Raw genomic sequence first — 14,951 nt, forward strand, 5'->3', positions numbered from 1 at the left:
GAATAAGCTGTGCAGTTCCTTTCTTTGGAAAGGACATGAGTTTTCTGCTAAAGGTGTCAAAGTTGGTTGGGATAAGGTATGCTATCCTAAGGTGGAAGGTGGTCTTGGTCTCAAGAACCTTTCGGTTTGGAACAAAGTTTGCATGATGAGATGTTTGTACCTTATCCTAATCAAGGCTGGTTCTCTTTGGATGGCTTGGTCTGAGCCATATGTTCTCAAGGGTGCAAATATTTGGCAAGTGCAGTATCTACCTAAGTATAGTTGAGCGAAGAACCTTTTAAAGCTTAGGATGTTATGTTGAAAGTAGGGGATCTGCAAGAGCCATTTAAACCTAACAGAATCTTCGAAAGAATTAGACAAAAACTTGATAAAACTTCTCGGCAGAGTGGTATGGGGGAGCCTACAATTCTAAGACATGTAATCATCACATGGTTGGCTGTCCAAGACAGGTTGCCTACAAAAACCAGAACTTTGAATTGGGGTGGTCAAATTGATACTTTATGTTGGTTTGTTGGCATTGAGGATGAGTTTAGAGATCGTTTATTTGCTTCTTGTTCGTTTTCTAACTTGCTTTGTGTGAGGATTTTGCTGGCATGTAGGGAGTTTTTGTAGCATGAATATCTTGGGCTGATATGTTAAACTGGGTTTTGAAGTATGGCAAAGAGAAGTCTCATTGTTATATGTGTTTCTTTGAATGCTTTCATTTACTATGTTTAGGAGGAGAGGAATGGAAGATTGCATGGGAAGTCATCAAGGCAAATTCAAACTTTGCTGTTTTTTCATGGTTGAATTGAAATGTTCATTACCCAAAAAAGATATTTTATATTATAATAAATAAATATTTTAATTTAAATATGTATAAATTTAATTCTGTACTTAGAGCCAAAATCAAATATCAGTTTCGCCTAGGTAAGTGAATCACATTAAAAAAAAATAGACATTAAAATATCAAAAGCTTCACCTACTCTTACATTTATTTAACGGCCTTCATAAAAATGGTGACAAATGCCATAATGGAAGCAAAAACCCACATGAAACCGCAAGGTGATATTGGAAACATGCAAGCTGCAACTGGTGATCTTGGCAATGGTGCCGTTCACATCTTGACCATCCCATTCCCAGCTGCTGGCCATATTCTTCCTCACATAGATCTCATCCACCAACTACTCCTCCGTGGCTTAAAAGTCACCATCTTGGTCACCCCCAAAAACCTTCACTTCCTTAATCCCATCCTTTCTTTGTACTCTTCTTCAAACAATATTGAAACCCTAGTCCTTCCTTTCCCTTCTCACCCTTCAATCCCTCCTGGTGTAGAAAACATGGTGGGTTTCCCTATTTCTTTCGGACCCATCTTCATGGAAGCGATGGCTGAGCTTTACAATCCTCTCTTTCAATGGTTTCAAACTCACCCATCACCTCCTGTTGCTATTATCTCTGATATGTTACTCAGTTCTTGGGTCAATACCTTATCTTCTAATCTGAATATTCACCATTTAACTTTCATGGTTACCAATGCAAATTCAACATTGCCATTGGTGCGAAAGGGGATGAAAAAATTGTCTCCCTCGATAGAACGATTCGCTAAGAATGCAGTTGTGCCGAGTCTCAAAAGTTGGGGGATCATTTTCAACACGTTTTTGGAATTAGATGGTGATAAAATGGAGATCATCAAAGAGGAATTCACTGAACACGACCGATTGTGGGCTATAGGACCATTGCTACCCATTAAAGCTACTAACAACGAGAGAGGTGGACCGAGTTCTATACCAAGAGATGAAGTCATTGCATGGTTAGATTCTTGTAAACGAGTCAACTCAGTAGTGTTCATTGGGTTTGGATCCCAGATTTCCTTGACCAAACTACAAATGGAAGCAATAGCATCGGCATTGGAGGAGAGTAGGGTTCGTTTCATTTGGGGTATCAAGGGTGACTCTCAAAATATGGTTCCATTGGGTTTCGAGGAACGTTTGGCTGGGAAGGGAGTAGTGATCAAAGGGTGGGTTCCTCAACAAGCAATTCTAGACCATCGAGCTGTGGGTTCGTACTTAACTCATTGTGGCTGGAACTCGGCACTTGAGGGACTCCTTGGTGGCGCTTTGTTACTGGCATGGCCCATGCAAGTCGACCACTTCGATAACACTAATCTATTAGTTGATAAATTGGGAGTGGCTATTCGAGCTTGCGAGGGTTTAACCACTGTACCTGACCCAAACAAACTGGCTCGAGTCTTGTCCAAGTCGGTGAGTGCAGATCAACCTGAAAGGGCTCGAGCCATGAAGCTTCGGCAGGCCGCACTAGATGCAATACAAATGGATGGAAGTTCGTACACGGCTTTGAATAGCTTAGTTAAAACTTTATCTTGCATTAGAAAGTAAATGAGCGTGAAATATGCAACGAATTTTATTTAATAGTAATAAATTAAGATAAAAGAAGATCATCAATCATGCATGTTTCTTCCTTATAAATATTATAATTAAATAAAATAATCATCAATAATGTATGTTTATCGGTTGTAATCGTTCTGTTAGGCTTTTACTAAAATTAATTAAATTATATTTTATAATGCCATTTTATACTAAATATATAATTCGTTTTTATTTTAATCGTGTTGTTTTAAATTTTAAATTATTTATTTTAACTACTTATATTTTACTTTACTAGCTTCTAATGTCATATGATTTTACATTAATATTTAATTAATTTTTTAAATATTATATTTTTAATTGCAATAGTTAGTGTAAAATAATATTTTTTATTTGAATTATTGAATATAATAATATATTAGTTTATCAATTTAAATATTATAATAAAAATTTCAAAATAATAATTAAAGCATTTTTAATATATTCAACATATGATATAGTTTTACAAGTTTACTTTATTTAATTAATTTAAAGTAACATTATTCAAAATAATAACTAATTAACTTTAATATTAATTAATTGATAATTAAGATGCTTAGAACTATATTTTACGTCTGTAAAACTAACACAACTTTTATTTAAGTCAAAAAATTTTAAACTAATAATTGTAAATTATAATTATAATTATAATTATAATTATAATTATCACAACTTTTTTCCCTATATTTTATGTGATAACTCTATTTTAAAATTAGCACAATTCTATTTAACTAATAATTTTAATTTTAATTCTAATCATTTTTAAATGTGTAATTATAATAACTTCTATTAAATTATAATTATTTTTAAATGTATAGTTATTCCAACTTTTTTTTATTTCAAATTTTCAAACTAATAATTCTAAATTAAATATTATAAAAAATTTAAATATGAGTTTAATAATATAATAGAAATATTTTTATCAATCCAAATTTTTTTCAAAATATTTTAGATTATACTGAATCAAATCCTTGTTAATTTGATTTTATGCAAATAAGATTTTGCCCATATTATGAAATAAATGTTAAAATTTATTTAAGTATAAATTAAAATATTAATAATTTATTTAAATGTAAATTAAAAGGTAAGAAATGATGAACTAGAAATACTTATTATTAGATTTATCAAGATCAAGAACTGCATACACTGAAATTTATGTTTGGATTAATGAGGTTATGAAAGAGAAAATAAAATAAAATCTAGAAAATTGCAGTTCACAATAATCTTAATATTTATTTATGATATTATTTATTGACAAATTACAAAGAAATTTAATACATCTAAAAGTTTAGATATAAAAACCCTTGGTCACATGAGTAAAAAACTATATTATAAAATATTGTCATTTGATTTATTATTAGTTTATAAATTTATAAAATAATAGTATAAAAATAAAAGTAGTTTAAAATTTTAAGATGTCAAGTTATTTAACTTTTATACATATATATAGAAACACTTATACCAAATCTTTATATGCAAAAGGAAACAAAATTCTACGGAATTAAAATAAAAAATTTATTATTTAAGAATTAGTTTTTGGTACATTAATATTATATTTTTTATTTTATAAACAATTTTAAAAAATTATCTCGTGTTTGTTTTAAATATTTAATTATTTTAATAATTTACTAGAGATATTTATAAACCCCTAATCTTTGGAACTTAAAATCTGTAACGTAGTAAATATTTTTTATTATTTTATACATAAATATTTTTAAAATACAATGTGCGCTATCGTTATATCAAATAGACTTTCTTTAATAATCTAATAATGTAGTGTAACTTAATATTACACTCAACGTTAATGATATCATTGTATTCTTTATTTATAAAATATTTGTATTGTGATTATTTTTTTAATAATTTTATATCTAAAGTTTAATTATATATTCTTTCAAATGGAAATACAACGTATCTTGTCACTACATAATTTATACTATGTTCATGCTTGTTGGTAAAAAATTATTTATATCTAAATATTTGGAAAAATAGTTAATAGTGCTAAAAATATTTCTGTAAAGATCAGATAATAATAAAAAATAAAGAAGCAATGATAAACAGATTTTGATGGAGCTTATAGATGAAAAAGTAGCTGCAAATGCAGTTCGAGTACAGCAAAGAACACAAAGAGAACCCCCTTAAAGGCATGAAAAAGAGACGAAAATGATCTCCCAAAACAGAAGTAATTAGGAGATACCTTATTGAAACATTGACATGCATGCACGAAAAACATAAAGGTCTTTTACTCAAGAAAAATCCTTAAAATATGAGCTAAGGGCAAGCTTGCATTAGCAAAGCTTAGTGCAGAAGCAGCGGCGACGGAATCCTCGACATCTGCCGCCGGAGAAACCTTCGTCCCTGCACACCATCGCACAGTTGTGGCTACTCACACATGCACCGTGGAACTTATGGCTTTGTGACTGGCAAACCCTTGCCTCAGTTGGCTGCACCCCCCATTCTGCGTGCATTGCATGCACACACACCCAAACATTACTTATGCATACATATTAAGATGACAAGTGAATCAATATTAGTGAGAACATGAAATATACTTACGGGAGGCTAAGACAATGAGGAGAAGAAAGAAAAAGCCCAACGATCTTTTCACCATTTTTATAGCTTAAGCTAATAAGCTTAGATCTCTGGATGAACAATCTATAATACTGATTAAACCTTGTTGGCTAAGCTTTGGAGTGAAAAGCTCTTGTTCTACACCCCATATATATATACATAAAGAGAGAGGGGGGAATGCATGTATTCTAGAGGGTTCAGTGATGGAGTAGGATTAGTTTAGAATCTCATCAAAAAGTAATAATTTAGATTAAAAATTTAAGTGGGGGAAATGAGAGAAAAAAAGTCAGTGGTGGGAAAGCTGAAAGTCCAGACTGAAAGCAAAGTGATGGAGCTTAAGAAGAGAATCTGATCACGTGGTTTGTGCAGATCACAGATGTAATTATGTACCGTCCATATCGTCCACGTAAAATCTTTGTCGTCCTGTCCATTTGCTCTGTCCTCTTTGGCGATTGCTTCCAACTGGTAGTTCTTATATATCGTTCTGGGTTGTTCACCATATACATGTATCACCACACATTTGTCATGTTGAAACCGGTACATTAGTTCGATAGAAAAATGGTTGATTCGTAAATTTATACCAACGGATTGGATCGGATTTTTACAATTTCTTTTTTATATTTTTTATAATTTATTAATTTAAATTAATTAAATTAACAATCTATAATTTAATTGATTTAATTATCGATTTAATTTAAAAAACATTTATCATACGTGTACATAGCTAGGGTTAAATCTTGCAAGATGACAGTAGCTTGCAACATAGGTTAAATTTTAGTTTAATATTACTTTAGAAAAGTGTTTTGAAAAGTGTTTTTTAAAAAAAGTTTGATTTGAAATTAAATTTTTAATTTAAAAATATTTGTAAATATTGATTTATTTGGGAGTGGTTTTAAAAAATATGATATTTATTTTAGACATGATATTATAAAATAAAATAGATGTATATGTATTTGAAGATTTTCAATTCCACTAATATTATGATATTTTAGTTAAAAATATAAAAAAAATATTATGACTCGTTATTAATATTTTGATGTATGAAACATAAATTTGAATATTAAAATATAATTCTTACAAATTCTAAAATATATAATGTTGTATATTTAAAATACATTTCGATAAGAAATTAATTGTATATCCAACATAAATATTATATAAAATCCATCTGATTATAAATAAGGATTAAAAATATTATTTGATTTTCAAAGTATTTTCTGAACATGGAAACTAAAAATTACATATTTTGCCTTTGGGTTCAAAAACACTTTTTAACTTCAAAATCAATGTATTCAACATTGCTTATAGCTTAAAAAAAAAGGTGCTTTTAAAAAGTAATAAAAAAATCTTAATAGATATGATAGTATGTTGTGCACAATTATCTCATTTCTTAAGTATGAGGTTGGGGGTTTGATTCCTATCCATGAGAATAGAAAGCATTTCATAATCAACTGTTTATCTCTTTAGAGAGCATCTGCAGTTTTTATGGTTAGTCATTTACTTCTTTAAAGAGCACTCGGGATGAAGGAATTAGTCACTACCATCAACGACAGTGAACACCTAAGTTTCGATAAAAAAAAAGAAAAGATAATGCACATTTAAATATTAATTTTTGGATATTTTAATTTTAGAAATTTCTTTGTATATCATTTAAGTAGAATTCACACACTCTCATTATTAAACTGCCGCACAATGGTAGTTTATGAATCCATCCCATCTTGTAGATGAGACAAACACCCTTAACTGATGAAACCAATACTAAGGTTTGATTTTAGGATTTAAATATTATAAATTTGGATATTTATATATTTGCTACCAATTGAAAAATGAATGATTTTTTATGAATGAAGTGAAATGTATATATAACGTTATGAGGATTATTTCTTTTTTCTTTTTCTTACCATGGGTGGGATTTCAAGTTTTGATAGAGAGAATCAATCGATAATAACAATGAAATGGTTTTATGTTACCCAGATATGGAAATGTGGAGCCTGTCCTGTAAGAAGAGCAACATGCATGACTCATGTCTTACAATGCCAAAATAACTGAGGCTATCTAAAATGTTAACAGTGCTTTTTAACACAAAGTTGAATGTGAAAATAGGGAAGCATACAGCATTTATTTCCACTGAGGCAGTCCCAAATGCTGTAATTTACGAGGTTTAACTTAAAAAAACTTCTCAAATTTATCTTATAAAGAATAATTTGTAAATAATTGTTTAAATTGCTGCACAATAGAGGCTATCTGGGGTAGGCGCCTTGTGAATTTGACAGCAGCCAGCTTAATAATTAGCTACCGATAGTGTTAGTGGGGAAAGTCGGGTCCAATAGAGACCCCCATTATTTAAAAGATAAGAAAAAATTACATAGATTAATTTAATTATATAATATATAAAAATTATTTTATTTTTTTTATAAATCGGACTGAATTAACCGATCCACCTCTACTTTTTTCTGATTTCTCAAAATATTTATTATAAAAAATCAATAATTAATCATCCACGTTGTACCAACAAGTTAGTCCACCGACACTTCTAGTTATGGACAGATGTGATTTCTTTGAAGGACGTCTTGGGCTTTTCTGTAAAATGAAAAAAAGCCCGAGCTGTCCCTTATGACAAAATTTTTATCAAACTTTGAATTACTTATTTTTAAGTTAAATCAATCCATGGGCTAAGTTCTTCGGCTCGTGGCAACATCATTATGTCATTAAAAATTTTAAATTTAAAAAATAAATAATAAAATATAACTAATTACAACATTAGTATTTTCATAAATTATATATCATTTTAATTGATATAAAAATACATTTAGTCTTTAAAAAATTATATATTATGTTAATTTGGTTCTGATTTAATAAATAGAGCTCATAATGTTGTATAAATGTGTAAATATTGAACTAAATTTATTGAATTTTTTAAAAATCAATATCAAATCGACAAAATATATAAACATCAATGTTAAATTTATTATTATACTAATCAAAATTATATACAACTGATGAAAGACTTTAACGTTATTAATAGCTTACTTTTAAATTGACATGATTACATTACTTTAATTATTTTGAGAGAATCAATTTCAATTTGCTTAATACCGAAATTGAGTAGATAAACTATAAAAAAAAGGGATAAATCCTAAAATTATACATAAATTATAATTTAATGTGCAGTTATATATATTAACTTTAATTTTATGTAATTTTATATATATAATTCTGATTTGATTCAATTTTCATAAATTATTAACACAATTATTAATATAACGTTAATTTATATTTATATATTACCTTTTTTATATACTTATATTTATTAAATATAAAAATAAATTGATATATTATATCATTAACTAAACATGACTAAATCAAAATTTAAATTTACCTTTTAAATCACAAAAAATATTTATGTATAATTCTGAAGCCGGGCGCACCATTTATGTTTAGCCGGGTCGGGTTGTACTGCCAAATGCATAATCCCAATCCGCCATACTCTTTCTGGGGTTTAAGCACTTTGATTTGGGGTTTATGGTTTATCAAGAAATTATCGATCTTTGCCTCTCTCTGTTTTCCATGTAATTGCTGTAATGGCGACAGCGCTATTTCGTAGCCTACGCAGAGCTTCTCGACTTTCCGATTCAATTCTTCGCCATTCCTTCTCCCTCAGCTCCCAAGCAACAATTTTTAGTCCATCGAAACTCTTAGTTCCACGGAACCCGACAACTCTTCCGTGGGTTTCGAGGTATTTGAGCCATGGAACCGTGAACCTGGTTATATCACAAGGGAAACCCAAGTTTGAAACCCACCAATTTGACCCTCCAAAGAAGGAGAAATGGAAGACTAAGAAGAGGTTCAAGTTGCAGAAGAAAAGAGAGAAAGAGAAGAGAAAAGCTGCCAATAGGAGAGACCCACGTCGTCTTGGTCTCACTAGGAAGCCGAAGAAGAAGTTTGCTAATGCAGAGGAGAGAATTAAGTACAAGCTTGACAAGGTAAATCAATAGTTTCCATTGTTTTCTTTTCCTTGATTTGTATCTTAATTTTACAGCAACTGGTTAAGCTTATGATAATAGTAGATTAATGATAAGATGTATAGATGACATTGGTATAATAGATGTTTCAGTTAGTTTGTGATGGTTCATCTTTATGTTTTCAAGTAATGCACAATTTGATAATAATTTGCAAAAGGAGGTTTATATCATGAATGCTTGATATTAAAGTATGCATCTTTTGCTGTTAATGTAAGGTATAAACCTTATTTAGTATGATTTGTTGCATTGGAATGTTGGCATTATCTTTGTTGTTGGATTCTTTTTTTTATTGAAGTCTTCGTGTTTGACACCCTTTTCCGATTCATATTCAAACACGGGTATAGGGATATAATCCTTTAAGATCCTCCTAAAATATTGAGAACTTATTTAGTATAATTTTACTCAGTACCGAACTGGTGGATGTACCGTTCCTTTTACCGGCACTGAAGGTATTAGTACCATTCTGTTTGATTTAACCTTTTAAGATCTTCCAAAAATTAGAAAATTTCTGAACATACCCATGTCTAATATATACCCGTATCTAACACACATTCCCGAACTTCATTGATGTCATTCTGCTGCATTTGTTAGAATCTGTTATGTGAAAACTGGTTAGCTCAGTTTATGTTTCAGGATTTGCTCTTTATGATTTACCGTCTTCTTTCTTTTCTTAGTTTCCCATGCTTATAAACCTTTAATTTATGGTTTTCGGTCTCTATGATATTTTGTCAAGGCCAAAATAAAGGAAGGGTTACTTCTCGAAAGACTTAAGCGCTATGAAGTTCCCAAAGTTCAGGGACCTGTGGTGAAACCACATGAGCTGACAGGTGAAGAACGGTTCTATATGAAAAAAATGGCTCAGAAGAGGTCCAACTATGTGCCAATTGGGAGAAGAGGAATATTTGGTGGGGTTATTCTTAATATGCATATGCATTGGAAGAAACATGAAACTGTTAAGGTCATTTGTAAACCTTGTAAGCCTGGCCAAGTATGCGACTATGCAGACGAAATTGCCAGACTGAGTGGTGGAATCCCAGTTCAGATTATTGGTGACGACACTATAGTATTCTATCGAGGGAAAAACTATGTGCAGCCTGAAGTTATGTCTCCAGTAGATACATTGTCCAAGAAAAGGGTGAGTTTTGCTTCTCAAGTACTTACCTATATCTTCTTTTGGACATGCACGCATCTAAACAATTTGCGAATTTGTAAGTTCTGATTAATTTAACAAGGAACCTTCCACTTGTCCTATACTTCGTATCCTCATAGACAAAGGCCATTATTTGGTTATAGTTCCAGCAAATTGGACTCTTGATAAGGGCAAACTTGAAATAGTCCTCTTTAGCAGTGTTTAAAGTGAATAGACTTTTCGATTTCTGATTTAATCATGTTTCTCTCTCATGTTCACATGCACAACCATCATTTTGGTTTGGTGTCCGGCATAGCATCATTTTTATAACCACATTTATGGTGATATAGGTTTCAACGAAATGATAGCATTGCCATTATGTGTGTGTATGTTTTGTTCTAATTCCCATTTCCTTTTTATGGTTATGGGGATATTATCCTCCATAAACCCTCCACGTGCATGAAAGCCTTGGAAAAAAATTAAAATACCAGTATCGGAATCTTACATTCATACTTGAATCTGAGTAAGATAGAAAACTGGTCCACAGTTTGTTCTGTTTGCAGTGGTCATGATGCTTAAGATTAAAATATGGAACAATCTTCATTCATTTGCAAGATTTTTTCTTCTCTTTAGTCCTTTGACTTCACAGTATTTTCCAATCGTTTGTAAGATGCAATGACAGGTTTCAATCATCTTAAAGATGTCAGTGGCCTTCATTGTCTTGATAGGTTGCTGTTACTGTTAACCATTCGTTTTATTTATTTCTCAGTCGTATCATATTATTGTCATTTTTCTAATCTTTTTCTTGCTTTGTTTGAGAATGGGAGGGAGGGGGAAGATTTCATTTGGTAGTTCATTTAACTATCGCCACTGTCCGTCCTCTGGCAGCTAATAATGATCATGTTGTTTTTGGGTTTCATGAATATTCTTATTGAGGTGTATATAACAGTTGTCAACTAAGCCATCGTTGTCTCTTCTTTGCAGGCGCTTGAAAAATCAAAATACGAGCAATCACTCGAGTCAGTGAGACGCTTCATCGCTATTGCAGAGAAGGAACTGGAGTTGTATTACAGACACGTTGCACTCTATGGTGATCCAAATAACCGTGATCCGATCTCAATCTTGGATAGTCCAACAAGGGAAAACAAGGAAACACAAACACTTGAAAAAGATAGTCATGATTTGACTCCGACACGCTTTTCTTCAGGTATTTCAGCTAAAAAAGTAGATCCCATAGATGAAGAACTATCAGAAACTGAAGATGACTTAAAAGGTGAGGACTCACCAATGAGAGTATCGGATTCCGAAAAGGAAGTTTCATGTTTTGATGAAGAAAGTGAGGGAATCACATCTGGGTTGCATGAGAGTGATGAGGAGGACTGGTCTTTAAGTGATTCTTGTTGTGACGAAGATGGTGAAGGAAGTTCGTATACAAGATTGGGTTCATTCAGTGTTTCCCAAAGATATGATTCTAAACAATTGAATTCTTAAGAGAACAACTAAATCTGAAACCTGAGTAAATAATATTTTTTTTGTCACAGTTCTTCTCCCCTTTTTTAGTATAAAGGTGATCTAACCAAGGTTTTTACCCATTCTATTCATGTTATTTTGATGGTTTGAGTTTATGTTTAATTTACAATGTTCGATTTGTAAGAATTTGTAAGAATTAACAATAAGTGAGATGTTACATGCACAATATCATTTTTTGAGCATTAATCTCATTAAAGTTTTTATCTCTTTTTTTATGTAACTTCTAAAATTATTTTTAGTTTCTTTTCAACTCTTAAATATCCATTGCGCTTGAACTCATATATTTTTATATTGACAACAATATTTATATCAATCGAATTAAAATTTAATCAACATAAATAATTTAATTTTTAAACAAATTTACATGAGATAATACTATATTTACACTTTAGAAAAATAAAAAATTTAATTATCATCGAATTAAAATAATCAATAATGACAAAGAAAACTATTCACAGAAATATATATAGAGAGAGAGAGAATATGATTAGTTGGACCTCATAATAGAAAAGTGGATGAATTAAAGTGTATACCTAAAACCAATCTTTCCTTTAAAGGTAGGATAAGGAGTCCCAATCCCCAACTTAAATGAAACTTAACTCACAATTTATACCTTTCATTATCCAAATTCCGTTTATTTTTTTCAACCTTTCTTTCTAATTTCATAATTAAATTAAAATATTATCATATGATTTTAGGATAGATTTAAAATAAAATAAAAATAAATTATCTTCAATTAGGTAGAACCCTAATTTATTTATTTGTACATATTATTATATTTTTTGAGAAATCTCGCATAATTTAATATTATAATTGATTTGTTTTGAAATATCTTACATATTTAATGTTGTAATTGATTTATTAAAAATATAGATTATAATTGATTAATAGTAATTTGGTAACTGTAAAAAAGATATATTAGCATTAATCCAACATTTCTAATCAACAGAAATGTATGGATTGAATTGAGTTAGGCATAGATTTAAGAAAAAAAAACATTGAAATTTTATTTTTCTATTTAAAATATATTATTTTAATAAAATATTTAATATTCTAAATCGAATTGAAGTAAAAATAATTCATTTTAAACTCAATATAGTTCAAATCGAAAAACAAATAATCATAGAAATAATTTATATTAACCTAAGCAAATGGTTGTTGCTTGCTGGTAGGAGACATTGAAACTTCTGTAGTTCCAATAGGGTCGGAAGCGTGTAAATTATTGTACTAAAAAATCACACAAAGTTCAATTCACAGGGAAGAGAGGTGGATCACAAGGATCTCTTAAATACCAAGTCTTTCCTTAGTCAGAATATTTCTTCTAACGTAATTTAATAGCACAATTAAATACTACTATTATACCCTCAAATATTGAAAGAAAAATAGGACAAAAAGAACACAAGAGTTTTAACGAGGTTCGGTAAATTATACCTACATCCTCGGGCTACTAAAACCAGATGATAACTTTACTATCTCCAAAATATTACAAACAAATAGAAGTCCTTAAGAATTCTCAAATGGGAGAAGAGAGAAAACTAAGAGAGAAAGATTGGTTGGGATGAATTGAAATGAGAAATGAGAAGGCCTATTTATAGTTGAGGTTCAAGGACCAAACAATAAATAGCCCATTATCTCAAGGACCAAAAAAAAATTATCCCTTGCCACTTTTCCAAAGTTGGTGGTTGTCATTATTGATTGTCTCCCATTAATGTTAATGGCAACCATTATTAATTGTCTTCCATTAATGTTAACAATCTCCACCTTAAAGATTTGATTAGGATAATCACATCTTCACACACTTCCTTCAACTCCCCAAATTCGATAAAGCTATCTTTTGTAGTGCCTACAAATGCGCTCTCGAGCGCCATACACCTGAAGGTGCTCAAATTCTCAGGATGTTAATCAAGTTCAAACAATGATTAAACTTGATTGTTGTTACCACCTTGGTCATCATATCTACGGGATTATCTGCTGTCGGAATCTTCTGAAGTAGAATTTTTCCTTTTTCAAAGACTTCCCGCACAAAGTGATATCTTACGTCGATATGCTTGGTTCTTGAATGATAGACTTGATTTTTCGCTAAATGAATAGCGCTCTGACTGTCACAATATAAACTTATGTGACTTTGAACAACTCCTAAGTCTTTCAACAATCCATTAAGCCAAATAGCCTCCTTAACAGCTTCTGTAACTGCCATATATTCTGCCTCTGTAGTAGACACAGCTACTGTAGACTGTAAGGTAGACTTCCAACTCACTGGGGCTTTAGAGTAAACAGATACCCCGTAGTTGAACGACGTTTATCTAAATCACCAGCAAAGTCGGAATCAACATATCCAACTACAAACTGACCAAGTGCTTCATCCTGTTCAAAAATTAAACCAACATCTACGGTTTTTTGAAGATACCGTAGAATCCATTTCACAGCTTGCCAATGTCCTTTTCTAGGATCATGCATATACCTGCTCACAACTCCAACAACTTGTGAAATGTCAGGCCGCGTACACACCATCGCATACATCAAACTCCCAACTGCATTAGCATATGGGACTTTTGCCATATATTCTCTTTCTTCTTCAGTTTTCGGAGATAATTGAGCACTAAGTTTCAAATGAGAAGCAAGTGGGGTACTTACATGTTTTGTGTTTTCATTTACACCAAAACATTGTAATACCTTTTTCAGATATTGCTTCTGATTCAAACAAAGCTTGCCTCTCTGTCTATCTCTACTTATCTCCATGCCGAGAATCTTCTTGGCCTCACCTAGATCTTTCATCTCGAACTCTTGATTCAACTGAGCCTTCAGCTTATCTATCTCTTTTTGGCTCTTCGAAGCGATTAACATATCATCAACATACAAGAGTAGATAAATGAAAGATCCGTCATGCAGCTTCTGCAAATACACACAATTGTCATATTTGCTTCTTGTGTACTTCTGCCTTCTCATAAAGCTATCAAATCGCTTGTACCACTGCCTCGGGGATTGCTTCAATCCATATAACGATTTGTTCAGCTTACAAACCCAATTTCTACCACCAGCATCTACTTCTGCCTTCTCATAAAGCTATCAAATCGCTTGTACCACTGCCTCGGGGATTGCTTCAATCCATATAACGATTTGTTCAGCTTACAAACCCAATTTCTACCACCAGCATCTGTGTATCCTTCGGGCTGAGTCATATAGATCTCCTCTTCTAACTCACCATGCAAGAAAGCCGTCTTAACATCAAGTTGAGCTAGCTCCAAATTCAACTGTGCTACCAAGGCCAACAAAATTCTAATGGAGGAATGCCTCACA

At 31.3% G+C, this 14,951-nt stretch overlaps 2 protein-coding genes across 2 annotated transcripts; both read left to right on the forward strand.

The window, feature by feature from the left end:
* The first annotated feature begins 914 nt into the window (after positions 1-914).
* LOC107961166 (flavonol 7-O-rhamnosyltransferase) lies at positions 915-2,568 on the forward strand. The gene has a single exon (XM_016897382.2). It carries the CDS (start codon positions 996-998, stop codon positions 2,373-2,375), a length of 1,380 nt encoding a protein of 459 aa, XP_016752871.1. The 5' UTR covers positions 915-995; the 3' UTR covers positions 2,376-2,568.
* A 5,838-nt stretch (positions 2,569-8,406) lies between these two features.
* On the forward strand, positions 8,407-11,833 carry LOC107957179 (uncharacterized CRM domain-containing protein At3g25440, chloroplastic). The gene is made up of 3 exons (XM_016892626.2): positions 8,407-8,956; positions 9,729-10,130; positions 11,109-11,833. The coding sequence occupies exons 1-3, from the start codon at positions 8,555-8,557 to the stop codon at positions 11,613-11,615; spliced, it is 1,311 nt and encodes a 436-aa protein (XP_016748115.2). The 5' UTR covers positions 8,407-8,554; the 3' UTR covers positions 11,616-11,833.
* The last annotated feature ends 3,118 nt before the right edge of the window (positions 11,834-14,951 follow it).

This window comes from Gossypium hirsutum, chromosome A09 (assembly GCF_007990345.1).
Source record: "Gossypium hirsutum isolate 1008001.06 chromosome A09, Gossypium_hirsutum_v2.1, whole genome shotgun sequence".
NCBI lineage: Eukaryota > Viridiplantae > Streptophyta > Magnoliopsida > Malvales > Malvaceae > Gossypium > Gossypium hirsutum.

Excerpts from the sequence above, each read along its gene's own strand:
- LOC107957179 (XM_016892626.2), top strand. The coding sequence starts at position 8,555 with ATGGCGACAGCGCTATTTCGTAGCCTACGCAGAGCTTCTCGACTTTCC. Across the intron at positions 8,957-9,728 it reads TTAAGTACAAGCTTGACAAG|GCCAAAATAAAGGAAGGGTT; the intron begins GTAAATCAATAG and ends TATTTTGTCAAG. Across the intron at positions 10,131-11,108 it reads ATACATTGTCCAAGAAAAGG|GCGCTTGAAAAATCAAAATA; the intron begins GTGAGTTTTGCT and ends TCTTCTTTGCAG.
- LOC107961166 (XM_016897382.2), top strand. The coding sequence starts at position 996 with ATGGTGACAAATGCCATAATGGAAGCAAAAACCCACATGAAACCGCAA.